Raw genomic sequence first — 20,608 nt, 5'->3', positions numbered from 1 at the left:
TAGGTCAATGATCAGAAGACACACTTTAAAGGGCATTGCTTCAGTTCATGATAAGAAAACGGGTTTGGTTTCTCTGCAATTGCTTGGCCTCCTACCTTTCCTCATTGCGGGATTCAAACTGAAACAAAGATTGCAAAGTGCAAAAACTTCAGCATAAGATTGTAAATCGGCAGTTTACATTCGAGACATTAATGTAAATGACAAATAAAGTAATTTACTTAGTTCTATTTGGCATGCTTCAACCTCTCAGTGGTTAGCACTGCTGCCTCACAGCGCCAGAGACCCAGGTTCAATTCCTGCCTCAGGCGACTGACTGTGTGGAGTTTGCACATTCTCCCCGTGTATCGTGGGTTTCCTCCGGCTGCTCCGGTTTCCTCCCACAGTCAAAAAATGTGCAGGTTAGGTGAATTGGCCATGCTAAATTGCCCGTAGTGTTAGGTGAAAGGGTAAATGTAGGAGTATGGGTCTGGGTGGTATACGCTTCGGCGGGTCGATGTGGACTTGTTGGGCTGAAGGGCCTGTTTCCACACTGTAAGTAATCTAAAAATCTAATCTAATAATTTATTTAATATTAAAGGAAATCTATATTCTGAAATTCAGACTATTAAAAGGATTGCATTCTGTCTTTTTAGGAATATCAACGCTGTTTCCATAAAACAAAGCAGAAACTTGAACAGAACCCCGCAGAAAGGCAGTTTGATTTCAGTGAGATGTATATCTTTGGCAAATTTGATACGTTTCAAAGACGCCTGAACAAACTTATCACTATGTTTAACACAATAACTGAATTCTCTGCTCTTAAGGACTCCAAAATTGAGGGATTGGAGGAGTTGGCTGCTAAATTTCAGGTAGTCTTGAAGCTTGTTGTAAATAAAGATCTTTAAGAAATTCTCATGATAATTAAATTGTTTCCATTCTCAATGCGTAGTGAATTAGTGAACAGTGTCTTAGATTCCTTCCAGTGAGTTACCAGATTCACTTGTAAAGAGCAAGAAGGGTTGGGGTAATGGGTGCTGAGAGCTGTGCCTGTAATTTAGGTATAAGTAGTCCGATGCTGTAAATAATTGGAGGATTGTAACTGTTTGTTTTTGTGTTGCAAATACAAGATGATATTATTCGAGCTCACTGAAGTGGTCAGTTCTTGAATTTCTAAGCAAATTAATTAGCCAAATGTTGCTCAATTGTTATGGGAAAGAGAAAAACGTACAAAGACCTACTAAAAGAAAAGGGTGACAACTATCTTGTCACTGTTGGAATTCTTTTTTATGTCACTTTTAATCTTAATTTATTCACAGCATGTATGTTCTAGTGGAGTCAGTGTGGTTGTAATATGTCTTCACTAGCTTCTGTGCATTGACATCTCAACAAGTGGGGTTTTCTAATGGAAGTCATTTAGGAATTAAAAGTTTTCTTGCAAGAAACCAGCTACACTGGATAGATTTACAGACGTACAAGCAACAGTCAAGCTAATTATGAGTTAGCTTTGCCTTCCCAAAAGACACAGGAACTCTGTGAAAATATAATCAATTGAGGTTCATCTTAAATTCACAATAAGGTTCAGAAATGTTTTCATTGGAGGCTTGAACGAGTCTGCTACCTCAAATGCCTTTAACAATGTTCAGTGCTTTATTCTGTTTCAGAGCATTGTGATAAGTTTGAAGAAAAAACAGTACAACTTCTTAGATCAAAGGAAAACTGATTTTGACCAAGATTATGATGAGTTTTGTAAGCAAACTAATGATGTACATGTAAGTTTCCATAATTTACTTTGTTAATGCGCAGCATATTATTTAGGACTCATTAAACAGTTTTTCTATATATATGGTTTCCAAAATTATAGCCAAGTGTATAGTAATTAAAAAAGAAAGCTGCCTATTCATCTCAGAGCTGGCCATAAGTTCCTCGAAAGTTTGTGACTACAGTTTTCTATTTTACTTGCTCTTCTTTAAACTTAGTCTAGATTATTTGCTTTTTACCTCATAATTCAGTTCATTTAATTTCATCACCATAGAGTTAAAGTTTAAACCAGTCCAGTTGTTTCTTGACTACTATGCCTTATAACTTTGTCCTTAATAAATTGCTCTCTAACAAAACTACTCATGTATCAGTTGATTATTAGGGCAACAGATGATCTGAACAATTTAGTATATGTTGGAACTCAATGCATTTGTTTTCTTACTTTTCTGCATAGTCCAATTATTATTTGCGTAGATTGCAAAAGAAAATGCAAGTGTTCAGACTAGTCCTATTGCCGTTCATGAATGTTTAATTTTATTTCTAGTTCTTAGTAAGATTTCATCTTGCTTAGTGGATCAATGAGAATCTTTGTTTTTGTTGAAATGAAAAATTAAGAATACATTTGGATGAGGAGCTGATTATCCATGAATTTTATTCATGAATTACCACAGTTGTTAAAATACTAAATTGTAAAATGCAAATATTTTTCACATCAGAGCTTTGTCTTGAGCATATATGGATTTGTTCAAGTTGTAGTTGACAGGAAAGGTGAAAAAAACAAAACGCACTCAATTAAATTTATTGAACTGACATTGTAAATGGAAACTTTTTATTATATGGACGTATAAAAGCAGGCACTTGCATTTATTGGTTCTACAAATTCTATACATTTATATTGCTTCTCATTAATAAGTTACAATGAGGTTTTGAATGTTTTCCATTTTTCACACTCAATATTGAAAACTGGAATTATTATTACACAGTCTCTGCTAAGGACATTTACAGAAAACAGCATTGAAAAAATACAGAATACAGACCGAGCCCTGTCACTACTGAAGAAGTTTGAAAGGTAATTTGATGTACTACAGTGCATTCATGCAGATAATAATCATTAATGTTATTTCAAAGGAAAGAAATTACAACATTTGCTTCGCTTTTACTCCTAATATCATGTTATGCGTGGCCCATATCTTGGCTTTGAGTCGCATTAAAATTATTTGGACAAGCTGTTAATTTCTGTTATGTGTCCACGACCAGCTTGACCATTCATAAGGATGAGCATTGTGCTTCTGCAGTCTGAAAGTGAGTCCAAAGAGTGGTGGGAAGTTATAGATATGGTTATTGGGCCAATTTATTCAGATTGAGGATTTTAGATGTAGGTTTGCTCACTGAGCTTGAAGGTTCATGTCTAGACGTTTTGTCACCCTACTAGGTAACATTTTCAGTGGGCCTCAGGTGAAGCACTGCTGATAATTCCTGCTTTCTATTTATTTGTTTGGTTTTCTTTGGGTTGGTGATGTCATTTCCTGTGGTGATGTTATTTCCTGCGGTGAAGTCACTTCCTGTTCCATTTCTCAGGGGATGGAGGATGGACTCTAACTCAATGTGTTTGTTGATAGAGTTCCAGTTGGAGTGCCATGCTTCTAGGAATTCTCGTGCGTGTCTTTGTTTGATTTGTCCTAGGATGAATGTGTTGTCCCAGTCGAAGTGGTGTCCTTTCTCATCCATATGTAAGGATACTAGTGAGAGAGGGTCAGATCTTTTTCTGGCTAGTTATGTTCATGTAACCTGATGGCTAGTTTTCTACCTGTTTGTCCAATGTAGTGTTTGTTACAGTCCTTGCACGGTAATTTGTAAATGATATTAGTTTTGCTTGTTGTCTGTATAGGGTCTTTCAAGTTCATTAGCTGCTATTTTAGTGTATTGGTGAGTTTGTGGGCTACCATGATGCCAAGCGGTTTAAGTAGTCTGGCAGTCATTTCTGAGATGTCTTTGATGGAGGGGAGAGTGGTTAGGGTTTCTGGATATGTTTTGTCTACTTGTTTGGGTTTGTTGCTGAGAAATGCAGGCTCAATGAACACAGTCTGCCAATTTCTCAGCAACTATTTATTTGCTCTTCTGGAGTATTTCAGCATTCCTAAGAAATCCCTGCGGTCAACATATTGCTTCAATCTCTCATCATTTGCGAGAACTTTCTGTTAATTGTTTGGCATAACAGTAAGTTATTTCCTTTGTGTAATTAAATCTGTGGCTCATGAATACTCTGAGAAGTGGTGAACAAGGTGTCCTCTAGAGGTTGACCTAATTCCACAAAAATTGTGGTGTTCAGGTGAGGTATATGATAATTATGCCTCCAAAGGAACCTACCAGGTCAGGAATGCAGGGTTCCAGTTTGCTACTCATGCTTAGTGCCAATGAAAATGTTTGGGCTGAGGATGGAATTAGGTCTTCCCATTTTTTAAGGCTTTTGGTGTAAGCCCAACCCCATTAAATTCTGATCTATAGTATTTCTATGCCTTCAGTAATTCAGGCGTCTCAATCTCTAGTGTTATCTTGCCCTTTTCAATCAGGTGAGTTTCGGTTTGCCTGGTAAAAACATATGTTTTGGATAAAAAGAGATTCCAAGTTTAAGATTCCACTTAGTAGCTCTTAACATCTAAAGTGTCCGTCAGGATTGGCCCACAAGGGTTTCCCATGTGGTATCAATAATGTGCAAGCTCAAAGTTGATCAGCTCCTGCCAGCTTTCCAACATATTTCCAGTTTTTGAAATTTATCCTACAGCCCACATAGAAATGCACCCATCTTGGCAGGTTCATGTTCTATTATGTGAATGACATAGTTATTTAAGTTTGTTTTGGTCACAAATTCCTTACTTAGCAATAAGAGCATTATATTCAATTTAGAAAGAAACTCTGTTTGACGGTAAATGATTTTAAAAAATATTACTTACTCAGACTTGGAATATCAGATCTCGCCATCGATGAAAAATACCAGAAGATTCTTCAGAACTACGGGCGAGACATTGAGATGATATCCAAGCTTTACAGTAGACAGAAAAATGATTCGCCTATTGCTCGAGACATGCCGCCAATAGCAGGGAAGATTTTGTGGGCACGTCAGCTCTTTAATAAGATTCAGGAACCAATGAAACTATTCCAGAAACAACCAAACATTCTGCAGACAGCAGATGCCAAGCGCATTGTTCGCAACTACAACAAAGTGGCAAAGGTTTTATTAGAGTTTGAGGTTCTGTATCACCGAGGCTGGCTCAGACAGGTAATGAAAGTTAAATGACATAAAACAAACACTGTCAGATCTATGTAATTTTAAAAAAATTGCTAAGTAATGAGATCATGACAAAAATATGCAGAATATAGGTGGCCTAAAAATTGGTCACTGGCTTATGAACTGCAGAAATACCATTGATTTGGTTGAATAATGACAGCTGCCACATTAGTGTTTTACTTAAATGAAGCACTGGACCCTGGGAGGACCAGTTCCAATACCGTACAGCCCAGATGGCCTCCTTCTTCAAGGACCGCAGATTCCCCCCAGACGTGATCGACGATGCCCTCCACCGCATCTCCTCCACTTCCCGCTCCTCCACCCTTGACTCCCGCCCCTCCAACCGCCACCAAGACAGAACCCCACTGGTTCTCACCTACCACCCCACCAACCTCCGTATACAACGTATCATCCACCGTCATTTCCGCCACCTCCAAACAGACCCCACCACCAGGGATATATTTCCCTCCCCTCCCCTATCAGCGTTCCGCAAAGACCACTCCCTTCGTGACTCCCTCGTCAGGTCCACACCCCCCACCAACCCAACCTCCACTCCCGGCACCTTCCCCTGCAACCGCAGGAAATGCAAAACTTGCGCCCACACCTCCTCCCTTACTTCTCTCCAAGGCCCCAAGGGATCCTTCCATATCCGCCACAAATTCACCTGCACCTCCACACACATCATCCATTGCATCCGCTGCACCTGATGTGGCCTCCTCTATATTGGGGAAACGGGCCGCCTACTTGCGGAACGCTTCAGGGACCACCTCTGGGACGCCCGGACCAACCAACCCAACCACCCCGTGGCTCAACACTTTAACTCTCCCTCCCACTCCACCGAGGACATGCAGGTCCTTGGACTCCTCCATCGCCAGAACATAACAACACGGCGGTTGGAGGAAGAGCGCCTCATCTTCCGCCTGGGAACCCTCCAACCACAAGGAATGAACTCGGATTTCTCCAGTTTCCTCATTTCCCCTCCCCCCATCTTGTCTCAGTCGGTTCCCTCGAACTCAGCACCGCCCTCCTAACCTGCAATCTTATTCCTGACCTCTCCGCCCCCACCCCACTCCGGCCTATCACCCTCACCTTGACCTCCTTCCACCTATCACATCTCCATCGCCCCTCCCCCAAGTCCCTCCTCCTTACCTTTTATCTTAGCCTGCCTGGCACACTCTCCTCATTCCTGATGAAGGGCTCTGGCCTGAAATGTCGAATTTCCTGTTCCTTGGATGCTGCCTGACCTGCTGTGCTTTAACCAGCAACACATTTTCAGCTCTGATCTCCAGCATCTGCAGACTTCACTTTTTACTCGTAAAAAAAGGTTCAGTTGGAAATAAATTAATTTGATCCCAAATAGAAAATGCTGATCATTTTTTTAAAAAAAAAGGCTCTGCAGAAATGATGTAAAGAGTTTTGTGTTGAAATTTTTCGCCAGTTGTAAGATTTTTTTTGTTTGATCAAATTTACTGTAATGCTTTCCTTTAGATTGAAATAGCAAAAGCAGGATTGCAGGCATCATTGTTAGTGAAAGCCCCAGACACAGGAGAACTGTTTGTGAACTTTGATCCTCAAATTTTAACATTAATACGTGAAACGGAATGCATGGCTAAGATGGGACTTGAAATTCCACCATTTGCCCAAGACCTTCAGCAGAAACAAGATATCTTTAAAAAGAATTACAACAGACTCCAGGTAATATTTTAAACTGTAGTAGAAAATATGAAATAAATAGTTTACTCCAAATACTCTATTAGGCAAGATAGTCCTCTCTGGGTGCCTAGCATGCACAAGAAGTGTAGCTTCCTCCTTTTGGCTATTCTCTCCAATGTTTATTAAATGAAGCACTGGACCCTGGGAGGACCAGTTCCAATACCGTACAGCCCAGATGGCCTCCTTCTTCAAGGACCGCAGATTCCCCCCAGACGTGATCGACGATGCCCTCCACCGCATCTCCTCCACTTCCCGCTCCTCCACCCTTGACTCCCGCCCCTCCAGCACTACTTCGGGTTGGTCATGTGATTCACAAAAAAAAATGGAAGGAAATGCCAGCACAGGAGAAGCCATGTAGCTTCTCTCTGTGTTGCTGAGATCAGAGCAATCTGCTTCTGATGATAGCAATGGGGTAAGGTATTGGCAAGTGGGGGAACCCTCTGATGTCACATTGTGAAACTTGTATTCATGTACTTACCCTGCTTTTGGGATGCCATAGAGTCACGAGGCTTTCCTCCCCCATCCCCCACACTCTCACCTCCTTCCCATGGCTAAACATTCAGGGAGACAGCCAGCCCATGGTTTTAATACATGAGAACTTTAAGCCAAAACCACTGCCTATTCTCAGAATCAGACACCTCAGCAAAGTTGATGATAGGGAACCATGTGTAAAGAGGGGAAATAACATGAAAGTGTGTCTAAAATTGGGTTGGGGTCCATTGCCATTTGACTAACATTTTCCAGCAGTGCAACACTGCCTTTCCACTGACTTCCATCATGGGAGTCAATGGCTCAGTGGCGTTCTCATTAGATTATTAATCCCTAGATCCAGACAATGGTCTAGGTCTCCATGGAATACACATGGGTACAACCATCACCTGCAAGTTCCCTTCCAAGCCACTCAATATACAGATATCGAAATACATTGCCATTCCTTCAGTGTTGGTGGGTCAAAATCCTGAAACTCCCTCCTTCATAACATTGTGGGTGTAGCTGTAGCACACGGACTGCAGTGGTTCAAGAAGGTAACTCACCACCGCCTTCTCAACTAAGTAACTAGAGATGGGCAATGAATGCTGGCCAAGTCAGTGACACCCATACCTCATAAATGAATTGAAAAAAAAACCGAAAGAGTCATAACTAATGGCCGCTGATGGGTCTCAAAAGACCCATGGACGGATGAGCTAACTGATCCTTGCCTATCCTGGAAAAAAAAATCAGATTCCTTGGAGGAGGTGGTGAGGACTGTGGGAAAGCTGGACTTTTCAAACTCACCTCCAAAGCCATTGGTATTAGAGCATAGCATCCAGTCCCATGAGAACTTGAAACCCCTTATTTCTAAGTTTTGTAACCAAACTCAGAATGTGAATTTAGCATGAACATATATCGCAGTGCTGATAACGTATCACCCCTGCCATACAAACTGCATTCCAGGTTAGTACTATTGACCCTCAAAAAGCATCTTGATTTTGTAATATTTTTCAACCTTGACTTAATTGTAAGAGTGAAAGCTGTCTGTACTTTGAAAGTGAAATGATTCTTTCCTTTCTACATATGTTTAGATGACATTATCAGAAAACAAAAGAGTGAGGTCAAAAATTCAAAGTACTTTTGTGCAACTGATGGGTCCCCATTTAGTCAAAGTTGATAATGCAATACAGCCAGGCTTGATGTCTCTCAACTGGACCTCACTGAACATTGACAAATACCTGAACAGGATTTCTGAAGCTTTAGGTGGGTTTAATTTTTGATTTGACCATGCAAAGACTAATAAAAGTGTGGGCAATTTTTTTTATGACGACTTTGTAAGTTCCTTTATTAAAAAGCAAGTCCATAATTTTGTTACTGTGCACGCGAAGAAATCTTACTCAAGCCAGTTCAGTATGGATGGAAATTTTTTCACAAACTCCACCACAGAACAATAATATCCACCAAGTCATATCATTACTTCACCAAAATTACCTGTTGGTTCCCATTAAATAAATCAGACCATGATTGTATCTTAGAATTGAGGGTCAAAAACCTACATTACAATAGTAAGAACATTCATAAGAGAAAGTGAGGACTGCAGATGCTGGAGATCAGAGCTGAATCTTCAGGAATTCCTGAAGAAGGACTTATGCCCGAAACGTCGAATCTCCTGTTCCTTGGATGCTGCCTGACCTGCTGCGCTTTTCCAGCAACACATTTTCAGCTCGGCGAACAGAACCACAACAACGTGCACCCAAGCTACAAATCTTCGCGCAAACCTTGAACACATTTTCAGCTAAGAACATTCATAATACATCTTTCTACTTTGTTTGCAACTTATACAGGTGGCATTTGTTCCACACATGATACTAATGTTTTCCCGTTCTTAACATGAGATTACAGAACTAAAAAAAACAGTACTTGGAATGGGAGGGGAGAGATCCAGTCATCATCTATGTTCGTGAAAATAACATTGGTAAAAATAGAAAGGAGGATCTACTGAAAGATTTTGAGCAGTTAGCTAGTTTGACAAGGAGAACCTCCAAGATAATAATGTCTGGATTATTTCCTGAGCCAAGGGAAAATTGGCATAAGGTGAATACAGTCAAGAATTTAAATGCTTGGCTGAACAATTGATACGGATTGGACTAGTGTCCTGATGAATCAAATAATTTGGACTAAAGAGAGAGCTTTAAATTAATTAAAGATAGTGGAGAGTTGGGAGAGGGGAAGTGTAGGTATACAAAGCAAGAGGATGTGGCAGCATTATAGGGCAGCGATTTGGGTAACAATACCTAGAATAGGACAGGAAGGACAGAGGATTCAAGCATAGAAAAACAGTAGCAAATAGGATCAAAGGCGAAAGATGGTAAAAAGGCAAAATTAACGACACTAATCCTGCATACTACACACATTCAGGTAAAAAGAAATGAATTAATGAGACAAATAGAGGTTAATGAAAATGATCTTATAGCAAATATGGGGACATAAAGAGATCAAAGCTGGGAACTTATTCAGGGGTATATGACTTTTCACAAAGATTCATCCCTGATGAAGGGCTTATGCCGAAATATCAACTGTCCTGCTCCTCGGATGCTGCATGACTGGCTGTGCTTTTCCAGCATCACACTGTTCGACTCTGATCTCCGGCATCTGCAGTCCTCACTTTCACCTTTTTTTGCAAAGTTAGGCAGGAAAGAAAGAGTGTTGGAAAAGATTGGTAATACAGAAGAAATAAGTAAGATTGCAAGAAATTATTGTGAATTGGAACATGTAGAATTCATATGTGTGGATGTAAGAAATAAAAAGGGGAAGAAAACAATGGAAGGAGTAGTCTATAGCTCTCTAACAGTAGCTGTATGGTAGGACAGAGAATAATTGAGAAGCCAATGTCATGGTGAGATAATGCCCTTGACTATTAATACAGAGACCCAGGCAATGTTCTGAGGACCCGGGTCTAAATATTTTCAGAAAATATTTGGTATTAAAAGTCTCTAATGAGATTCATGAACTAATTGTTGGATAAAAACCTATCTGGTTCTCTCACGCCCTTTAGGGAAGGAAACTGCTGTCCTTGCCTGGTCTGGCCTACATGTAACTCCACACCCACAATAGTTGGTTGACTCTTAATTGTCCTCGAGGAATGAGCGATAAAAGCTGGCAATCTCCCACACAAAAATACACCACATTAAGGTGCTTTATAAGACAAGAAGTAATTGATTTGGAAATGGTGTATTAGCATGGATAGAGAATTGGCGGACAAATACAAGACAGGGACTTGAAAGAATGGAGGTATTTCCAGGGTTACAACCTATAACTACTGGAGTGCCACAGGGATCACTGCTGAGGTCACTATTATTAACAATATATTAATAACTTGGATGAAGAAGATGAATGTACTGCAGTCAGGTTTGCCAGATGAAACAAATAGAGATGGTAATGCGAATGCTGAGGATATCACAAAGAGTCTGCGAAGTGATACAGACATGTTAAGTGATTGGGCCAGAAGATGTAAGCTCAGAGTAAGGGGTCATACATTGAAGACACTTGTGAGGAGGCATTTCTTCTCTTGGAAGGAAGTGATTCTGTAGAATGTTTTACCACGGAGGGCTGTAATGTCCATTGTTAGTATGTTCAGGACCAAGAGAGATTTTTAATCAGTAAGGGAATCAAGGGTCTTACAGAAAAGTGAAGTTGAGGATTATCAGATCAGCCATGATCTAATTGAATGGCAGAACAGACTTGATGGGCTGAATGGCCTACTTCCGCCTCTCTATCCTACAGCCTCACAGTAATATATGTCTTCACCCATGTTAAACTCTTCCATAAACTACGAAGTCCATGTCTTAGCACAACGACAAGGAGTCAAGTGAGTGTTCAATATGTTCCTGGCATGGGGCAACCTCCACTATGGCCTGAGCCACCATGGAACTCTGGAGGAGAACATATCATGCAGGTTATTCAATTAGTTTCTTATCATTTACAAAACTTCTAACCATCATATCCAGTGTGCAATTCTGTTGATGGTATTACTATGAGCATCTCTCTATTGATCCCTAAGTCCAGTAATGTTGGTAACAGGTAATCTGTTTAGCTACTGTTGGTGATTCATCTAATTCATATTGCTCATGTAGAGAAAAAGTAGTAATCATGTACTCACAAATATGTTTAGATACATATTGCATTCACTGTTCTGCATTTGTGCCCAGTCACTATATATGGATGGACATGGGGCATCATGCAAATCATGAAATCCCTGATTGCTATGATACTTTCTACTAGTTATTCCATCCATTATTGACTAACTTATCTTCAGAACTGTGTATCTTAAACTAATAAACCAAATCTTCTGCATGAAGGGGTGTGTGTTTTAACATTTGTAGATTCACCAACTTATTATCAAATAATTACTTCCTTTGCATTCCTGGAGTCAATGGAGGAGAGAATGACTTTTGATGGGTATTTTACAACAGTAACTATTGTAAAGTGTTTATAAAATTTTTATGCCTTTCTTGAACTCAAATTCAGGACACAAGTTAATCTGAAAGAGTTGGTTTGTGTTCATGAGACTTGCTGACCAGTTTTCTTCAGAAATATCTTTAACAGGCCTTCACAGTCGTAGACAAGTCAAATGTTAGGACTGTAGCATCAGCTGGCTCATTTCAAGATTACATGTCCCCTACTGATAGCTGAAGCTAAACACCCAACGCATAAGGGGTGGTTTTGTAGATAAATCTGGGTATAACAATTGAGTGCAGATCCAAAAAAATGTCCCGAAGAGATCAGTAGCTTTTTGCATGGTCTATAGCTGCGTCTTGTACCACATCAGCAATGCTGCATCTAGTTTGAATAATTGCATTTTGAAAATTATAAATGGTCATTTGCTAAGAATTGCTTGTTGTTTTACCTATTTGTATGACAATTTGCAGATGAACTTGAACTTCTGTTGAATCGTGTGAATGATTTGATAGAATTTCGTATTGATGCAATACTTCAAGATATGAGCACAATACAATTATGCAAACTACCAGAGGAGGAACCCATTGCATGTGAAGAATTTGTACAGGAGACTAAGGTCTGTATAATTTGCCTATAGATTATCCATGTTCAACTTCAAGAGGAAAGTGGAGTTGAAGCTAATGAGATCAGTCTTGATAATTTCAAATGACAGAGCAGGCTTGGGGGGGGATGAATTGACAACTTTACCTCCTAGTTCTTATGTTCTTATATTGGAGAACTATATAATAGTTCGATAAATTTATCTTTAGCCAAGAATTTCTTATAAGGTACTGCTTTTATTTAACTGGAAATGAATGAGATACCCAGGCGCACATTTTTCCAGCCATTGTAATTGGGCTTTGAGGTGGGAGGGCTCATTAAATACTAGTGAAAAGAATCAAGATAGAAACACAAAGTTTTCTTGTTGCCAGAGCATTTCTTTAGAAGTCGGAACAGCAGGAGCTGGAGGCAGGTGGGAATTTAACCCAAACTGCCTAATTAATGACCATTTCATGGTCTGCCTTCATCTTAATGCCATCAGGAGGGACGACTGCTGAATTGGGATACGACCAAATATATTGAGCCTCATAGGCTCCTTCTGGAGTGTCCTGTGGGCAGCATTGGTCATCGCAGTGGCTCTGACTCTGCCACTGAAGGATTCGCCCTTTCGATTGCCAAGTTCTTTGTCTGTGACTGGTCTCAGCACAATGTGGCTTTCGAAGGTGGCAACCACTTCTTCTCTCCACAGCTGCAGTCATGGCTGCATCTATCAGTGGCATTGGCAAGCCACCGGTTCTCTGCTTGGACTAGTAGCTTGGAGAAGGAGACCACCATTAATAATGGGACTCCCATTCGCAATGTGGGATCTTAATTGGCTGCCATCAGGGACACAACACATGATTGGGTCACATGTTTCATGCTGATGGTGGCACTTAATGCTTCCTGGTAAAATTTGAAGTCTTGCAACAACAGTTGATATTCATATCCGAGATTTAAACTTGTGAAACATTCCAAAGCATTTCACAGAAGCTTTATAAAACAAAATAGAAATCTTAACCACATAACAGAACACTAGGTCAGATGACCAAAAGTTTTGTTAAAGCAGTAGGTTTGAAGGAGAACCTCTGAGAGAAAAGAAAAGAGTGTAGAAGTTTAGAGAAGGAAGTCCAAACGTGAAATTAATGTGTGGTAGTGCAATCACATCTGTGAATATTCATTGTTTTCATGTCTGGTCATGATTTAAAGGCTGATATAAGTACATTGACACAAACCTTTATTTTATAACGCATTGTCCTGTTGGTCCTATTAGGCCTAAAGCAAATGATGGTCAACACTCTCAAAAATCTTTGAAAGAATAAATTCCTTCTGCTTTTTGCTAAAGACAATGTCATTACTTAATCAAGTAAAAAATGTAAAATATATTGAACAATGTTTCTAGTGACAGTAAGGCTTTGCAATTAAAAGGACACAAAATACAGATGGAAAAAGTATCAGTTTTGGCAGCTTGTTGCTTTTAGTAGCCATACAACACTTTTCATTTTGTATTTGTGCAGAAGAATTACTTTCAGTATTTAAGTATTTATATTTATTTATATAATCTATTTATAAAGGAACTTTTCACCTAGGAATGTTTGGTAACCATTCTATTGGCTGACCAGGATGGAAGAAAGGGAAGATTATCATGCATTAACAGTGCATGATTTATTTTAGATTTCTTTTATTTAGATATCCTGTGTTTGAGATGATCACAATTAGTAAAGCACCAATTACCTTAAAAAACTACTTTATTGTTATTGACTACCTTAATTTCATTCATTGATCTCTTCAGAAAATATATTCAGTAAATTAAATTTACCAGGGAAATGATAATCAGGGAAACACATGAAGTGTTAAACCTTAACATTTCTTGATAATGATCTTCATTATAGTAGAAAAAAGGATGATGAAAATATTACTTAGGAATGATAGTCAGAAGCTGTCATTTGAGACAAAGAAATTGTGGTTGGGGAGGACGGTGAAGGTGTTGTATGGAGGGTTGGTGCAGACTTGAGGGCCAAATCATCTCTTTCCTCACTGTAGGGATTCTGTGATTCTTTGAAATGTGAGGTGATACAGTTTCAACGGTCTAGTGCAGAGGGAAGTACATAGTAAACAGCAGAACGTTTAAGAGCATTCACATACACAGAAATATTGATCAACCGAATCGTGACTAGGGTTTCACAAATAGGTAAGCTGATCAAGAAAGCATATGACGTGCTTGTTTTCCTCAGTCAGGGCATAGAATATAAAATTAGCAAGTCATGCTTCAGTTGTATAGAACTTTAGTGAGGCCTCATTTGAATATTTTGTACAGTTCTGGTAGTCACGCTGCCAGATGGATGTGGAGGCTTTGGGTACAGAAAAAGTTTACCAAGATGTTGTCTGGTTTGGAGGCTGGGGGTGACCAATAGAAATTTTAAAAATTATGAGTGGTATGGGTATTAGGGACAGTCTGAGTCCTTTTCTCAAGATAGAGATGTCAATTACTAGGAGATATCGCTTTTAGGTAAAAGGGGAAGTGTTTAAATGAGTTAGGAGTGTGAGGCAATCTTTTTACACCAAGGGTGGTAAGTGCCTGGAATGTACTACATGAGGAGGTGGTAGACGCAGATACAAGAGTAACGTTTAAGAGGCATCGTGACAGCTACATGAATAGCAAGGGAATAAAGGGAAACAGACTGTGTGGGAGCAAAAGGATTTTCAGTTTTGAAAAGCATCATGTGTTGGTGCATGCTTGGTGGACAAAAGGGCATGTTTCTGCACTGTAATGTTATTTGTTGTGTTGTTATGTAAATACAGACTCGAGTATTAAACACTGCAAATATATTGTTAGCGTACATCTATTACTGTTAAGCCAATGCCAGGTGATTAAAGATGCACACAAACAGAGCGAATGTGCTTGTATTGTTTTTAGGTATAATAGGTGATAATAGGTGTGCAATTACAGTAATAAATGTCCACGAGCAACAGTACCTTTTACACCTCAGTGATTTTAAAATGTCATTTTGTAACAGGAATTGTGTGTAAACGCTGCCCAAATGCTACATTGTAAAAGTTCTTTGGCAGAGGAAGCTGCAAATGAACTTATAAATATGTTACTGGATTTGGAGTCTCCAGGTAAAGAAGGGGAGGAGGAAAAATCCAAAGATAGCAGTGGAAATGCGCATCAAAAAGAATTTGATGGTAAGAATTAAAAATGTATAGAGATCAAAAGTTGGAAGCTAATGTTGTGTAGTGTCTGGCGACAGGATTATTTCAGTTTTATAGAGTAATAGAGTCATCAAGAATGGAAACAGACCCTTTGCTCCAACTACTTCAAAGCGAACATGATCCCAGACTTAAACTAGTCCCACCTGCCTGCCCTTGGCCCATATCCCTCCAAACCTTTCCTGTTCAATGTCTTTGCACAAATGTCTTTTAAATGTAACTGTACCTACATCTGCCACATTGGCTGCCAGTTTCTTCCACAACCGAACCACACTCTGTATAAAAAGGTTGCCCCTCAAGTCCTTTTTAAATCTTAGTACAGTAACAATAAGAAGTTACATAGTTAGAATTTTGTTAACACAGTTTATTGCAAACTATTTCCTAATTTATTTTTTTTTAAGGAGGAACAAAATGGATTATTTTAACCTGATAATTACGTAAATACTTAGTCTGTGCAATTAAAAAAAACAAAACTATAATTGATTAAATGTCTTTTACACAGGAGAACGAAAAAGTGAGAAACGTTCTTTCACCTATAATGCAAGCCAGATAAGCAACGGGCCCCCATCTCCAGTAGCAAAAAGGAAGAAGAAAGATTTAATGCAAATACTAGAAGAAGAAGCACAGGAATTATTGTCCCATTTCAGCCACCGTAATGTGGATGCATTATTGAAGGTCATTCGCAACACTCTGGAGGCTATTCGCAAACGTATTCATTCGTCATCACTGCTTTATTTTATAGGTATGGAGTCTGTTGATCATCTTCGGCATAAGGAATCTTAATTCTGTTACAGATTCCTGGGATCACTCTCACAAATCTCTGGACCCCTTCCAACACCAGCATTTCCTTCCTTAGATACAGAGCCCAAAGTTACTTACAATATTCCAAATGTAGTCTGACCAGAGCCTTCTACAGTCTCAGCAGTACATCTCTGCTCTTGTATTCTAGCTCTTGCTTTTATCAAAACCAGAAGTATCAGCAATTTTACAGTGCAGTTTTGTGATGGAAATAATAGTTTTTTTCTGAAGCAGTTTTAAAAAATACATAGAGAACAGTCTGATTTCTCTATGCAATTAATTTGTTCAGTATATATTTTGATTTTTCAAATAGAGAATGACCTATCCAGTAAACAGAAGCAATCAAGCCATCCCATCTTCAGAACTAACATTACACTATCTATTCCCAATATAACCATGATACCTGCATTGGATGAAGTACAACAGGCTTTGAATAAGACAGTGGAATATATTGTTAGTGTCCCAAAAGGAGTTGGCCAGTGGAGTAAAGAAAGAATTTCAAAGGTTTGTTCTGATTTTTAATGATTTTGTCTTTTATTAGTTTAGCTATTATAATTGATTGTCAATTTTTGAATTGGTAATTGCTTCCAGAAAAAGATGAATGAAAGAAAGATTGCAGCAATGAGGCGTGGCAGCAGAGACAGTGATTCTGAAGATGGAGAAACTGCGATCAGAAGTGTTCTTGGTAATGCAGATATTCTATTGCTTCAAATAATTACAAAATTGACATAATTATTGAACTTATCAAAACAACAAGAGTTATGAAAGAGTTGTTCACTGAGTCAAACTTCCATGACCTTTCCCCTTAATTTAGTATTTTTCAAATTATCATAGCTTTAGATGCATGCATTGATAATATTGATAACTGCAGTCCCTTGCAGACCCAATAATCTGAGAGTTAAAATCAAAACAAACAACTTTGTCAGACAGGTTGGACAGTTGCAAAGAAATAGGAGGTATAGTTAGTAAGTTTGCAGATGACACAAAAATTGGAGGTGTGATGGACAGCGAAAAAGGTTACCTCAGGTTACAATGAGTTCTTAATCAGATGGGCCAGTGGGCTAAGAAGTGGCAAAAGGAGTTTAGATAAATGTGAGGTGTTGCATTTTGGGAAAGCAAATCTTAGCAGGACTTTCACACTTAATGTTAAGATCTTAGGGAATGTTGCTGAACAAAGTGACCATGGAGTGCAGGTTCATAGCTCTTTGAAAGTAGAGTTGCAGGTAGATAGGGTAATGAAGAAGGCGTTTGGTATGCTTTCCTTTATTGGTCAGATCATTGAGTATAGGAGTTGGGAGATCATGTTGAGGCTGTACAGGACATTGGTTAGGCCACTTTTGGTATATTGCGTGCAATTCAGATCTCTTTCCTATTGGAAGGATGTTGTGAAACCTGAAAGGGTTCAGAAAAAATGTACAATGATGTTACCTGGGGTGGGGGAGTCCAGAACTAGAGGGCATAGTTTCAGGATGAGACGGGAAAGATATAAAAGGGACCTCAGGGGCAACTATTTCATGCAGAGGGTGGTGCGTGTATGGAATGAGCTTCCAGAGGAAATGGTGGAGGCTGGTACAATTGAAACATTTAAGAGGCATTTAGATGGGTTTATGAATATGAAGGGTTTGGAGGGATATGGGGCGGGTGCTGGCAAGTGGGACTAGATTAAGTTAGGATATCTGGTCAGCATGGACGGGTTGGACCAAAAGTTCTGTTTCTGTTCTGTACATCTCTATGACTTTATGACTTTATAAATAGGAAGTATTGACATCTTTTCAGTTATGCACTTAGATATTCTTGTCATTTTCACATACCTCGTCATGCAATCAAAAGTAAATCTCCTTTCACCATGTCATGCCAAAGTTAAGCTGGGACCATGAATATTTCACTTGCAGTACTGTGCCTCTTTATTCAATGTTATTTACTTTGTGATACCTAAATCCTCTCACTTAGTCATTACCAATGTAACTTATTTTAGTGTAAATACCAAAATGATGTATGTTGATTAAGTATCAACTAGTGGGTTTTAATCTCCTTTTGTTTGATATCCTCTCTTTTAGATGGCAGCATGTCAGATACCTCCACATCTGTAAACTCGCTTATCCCTGTCCAGATGAAGAACTACTACAAATGTGTTTCAGAGAATAAGGAGATCATTAAACTAGTATCAGTGTTAAGTACAGCTATTAATTCTACCAAAAAGGTGACTTTGCTTGGTTGTTTTAGTGGAAGAGTTTAATTTATACCAAATTAGATTATTTACAGTGTGGAAACAGGCCCAGCAACCCACCCAGACCCATTCCCCTTTACCTAACACTATGGGCAATTTAGCATAGCCAATTCACCTAACCTGCACTTTTCTTTTGGACTGTGGGAGGAAACTGGAGCACCTGGAGGAAACCCATGCAGGCACGGGGAGAATGTGCAAACTCCGGGAATTGAACCCAGGTCTCTGGTTCTGTAACCGCTGTGCCACCGTGCCACCCCATGTTTACTATGGGATAACCTCAGTGATAATTATATAATACCCTTTAGGTTTCTACAGCATATTGGACAATTTCTAGTTAATTATAATGTCAAATTTTTAAAAAGATCAGAAGATAGTAGAAGGGGATTTCACTAACAAGTGAACTGTAACATAGCCATTTCGAGATGTAAAGATTAAGTTAAAATTACCATTTGATCTGATGATCGAGAATTGATCCGTTCACTTGCAAGAAGATTCATGGTGAAACTCATGACATTGTGTAGAGGACAATCTAAAATAGAGGGACAGCCATAGATGATGAAAAAAATGAGAGTATTGGTTGAATGTATTGAATTGATTGTTTTTAAAAAAAATTATCAAGTGATATTTGTGTTTGAATAAGGAGAACTAAAAAGCAGTAACTTGAAAGAGTTTGATTTAAATTGGAGTGTAATACTAGAGCATGGTAGGTTTAAAATTGTGTTCATTAGTTTTAGAATTGATTTAGTGCAGGAGAACAGTGGAAATTATTGTAAACTGCATTCTATGGTGTTGGAGTCTCTGGAAGCAAAAAAAATGACCAAGACAAACAAAGATATCGCAAACAAAAGAAAAGTACTGTGGATACTGGAGACCTGAAACATAAGAGCAAGTGTTGGAGAAATCCAGAAGGTCTGGCCAAGTGCCTTCAGATAGACTTTGTTAAATTAAACACACTCAGCAAAAGCAACTGTTGGAGTCAATTAATATAATAATAGGAGGGTAAGGTTTCTGGAGCAACTGCTGCAAAAGAAGATTAACCCATGGCCAGAACCGGCCAAAGATTTCAAGGAGTTAGTTAAGTATATCTAATGATGTGGCATGGATAACGAGGTTCTTCTGGAATTTCTTTGACTGTCCTAGAGAGACTAAAAGGAATTTGCCAGTGATTTTCTGAAAATAACCACAATTTGCATTATTTCCCCTCCTTGGATGAAGTTGCACAGCCTCACGGATGAATGAGCAGTGAAGGACCTAGCAATTTTTCCTCAACTTTCTTCTCTCAAATTCCAACCTGTTTAGTGCAACTATTATCACCCGTTTAATTGTTTAATTGACATTATTACAGATAATTTGATTTTTTTAACAGGTTTTCGGTGTAATTATATTTATATAGAAATGAATTATAATACTAAAAGATGTTTAGACACTTTTTTCTAAAGCAAATTTTTCTTGACTAACCATTTTCACTGACAACATCCTGGATGTTCACATTGACCAGAAACTGAAGTAGATGAGCCTTCTACTCTGGCTACCAGAGCATGTCAGACCTTGTGAATTCTGAGGTGAATAATTCATTCCGTGACTCACAAATGTGTATCTGTCATCTACAAGGTGCAAATCAGTCGTGTGAGGAATACTCCCCACTTGCCTGGATGAGTGCAGCTCAAACAACACTCAGGAAGCTTGACACCATCCAAAATAAAGCAACCTGCTTGATTGCCACCATACTCATCACCTTCAACATGCATTTAGTGTTGTGCAATGAGGCAGACTTGATAAGGGAGCTTAAGGTGAAGGACCCCTTAGGAAGCAGTGATCATAATATGATTGAATTTACTCTGCAGTTTGAGAGGGAGAAGATAGAATCAGAGGTAGTGGTATTACAGCTGAATACAGAGGCGTGAGGGAGGAGCTGGGTTGTATTGATTGGGCAAGGGGCCTAGCAGCAAAGACAGGGGAACAGCAATGGCAGGATTTTCTGGGAGTAATTCAGAGACACAGCAGACATTCATCCCAAGGAAAAAGAAGCATGATACAGGGAGAATGAGACAACCATGGCTGACTGAGGAAGTCAGGGATAGCATAAAAACAGAAAGCAAATAATGTGGTGAAGGGCAGTGGGAAACCAGAGG

At 39.1% G+C, this 20,608-nt stretch overlaps 1 protein-coding gene across 1 annotated transcript in view; it reads left to right on the top strand.

Moving 5' to 3' along the window:
* The window catches only part of dnah5 (dynein, axonemal, heavy chain 5), a 298,393-nt gene that overhangs the window by 50,703 nt on the left and 227,082 nt on the right, over positions 1-20,608 (top strand). Inside the window, exons 11-22 of the mRNA XM_060825297.1 lie at positions 633-848; positions 1,641-1,748; positions 2,721-2,806; positions 4,693-5,014; positions 6,512-6,718; positions 8,299-8,470; positions 12,136-12,281; positions 15,259-15,427; positions 15,957-16,193; positions 16,563-16,753; positions 16,841-16,934; positions 18,307-18,449. Of these exons, the coding sequence (XP_060681280.1) occupies positions 633-848; positions 1,641-1,748; positions 2,721-2,806; positions 4,693-5,014; positions 6,512-6,718; positions 8,299-8,470; positions 12,136-12,281; positions 15,259-15,427; positions 15,957-16,193; positions 16,563-16,753; positions 16,841-16,934; positions 18,307-18,449 (2,091 nt within the window). The remainder of the gene's footprint in view (positions 1-632; positions 849-1,640; positions 1,749-2,720; positions 2,807-4,692; positions 5,015-6,511; positions 6,719-8,298; positions 8,471-12,135; positions 12,282-15,258; positions 15,428-15,956; positions 16,194-16,562; positions 16,754-16,840; positions 16,935-18,306; positions 18,450-20,608) is intronic.

Source organism: Hemiscyllium ocellatum, chromosome 5 (assembly GCF_020745735.1).
Source record: "Hemiscyllium ocellatum isolate sHemOce1 chromosome 5, sHemOce1.pat.X.cur, whole genome shotgun sequence".
Classification (NCBI taxonomy): Eukaryota; Metazoa; Chordata; class Chondrichthyes; order Orectolobiformes; family Hemiscylliidae; genus Hemiscyllium; species Hemiscyllium ocellatum.
This window is presented reverse-complemented; position numbering and strand designations above follow the sequence as displayed.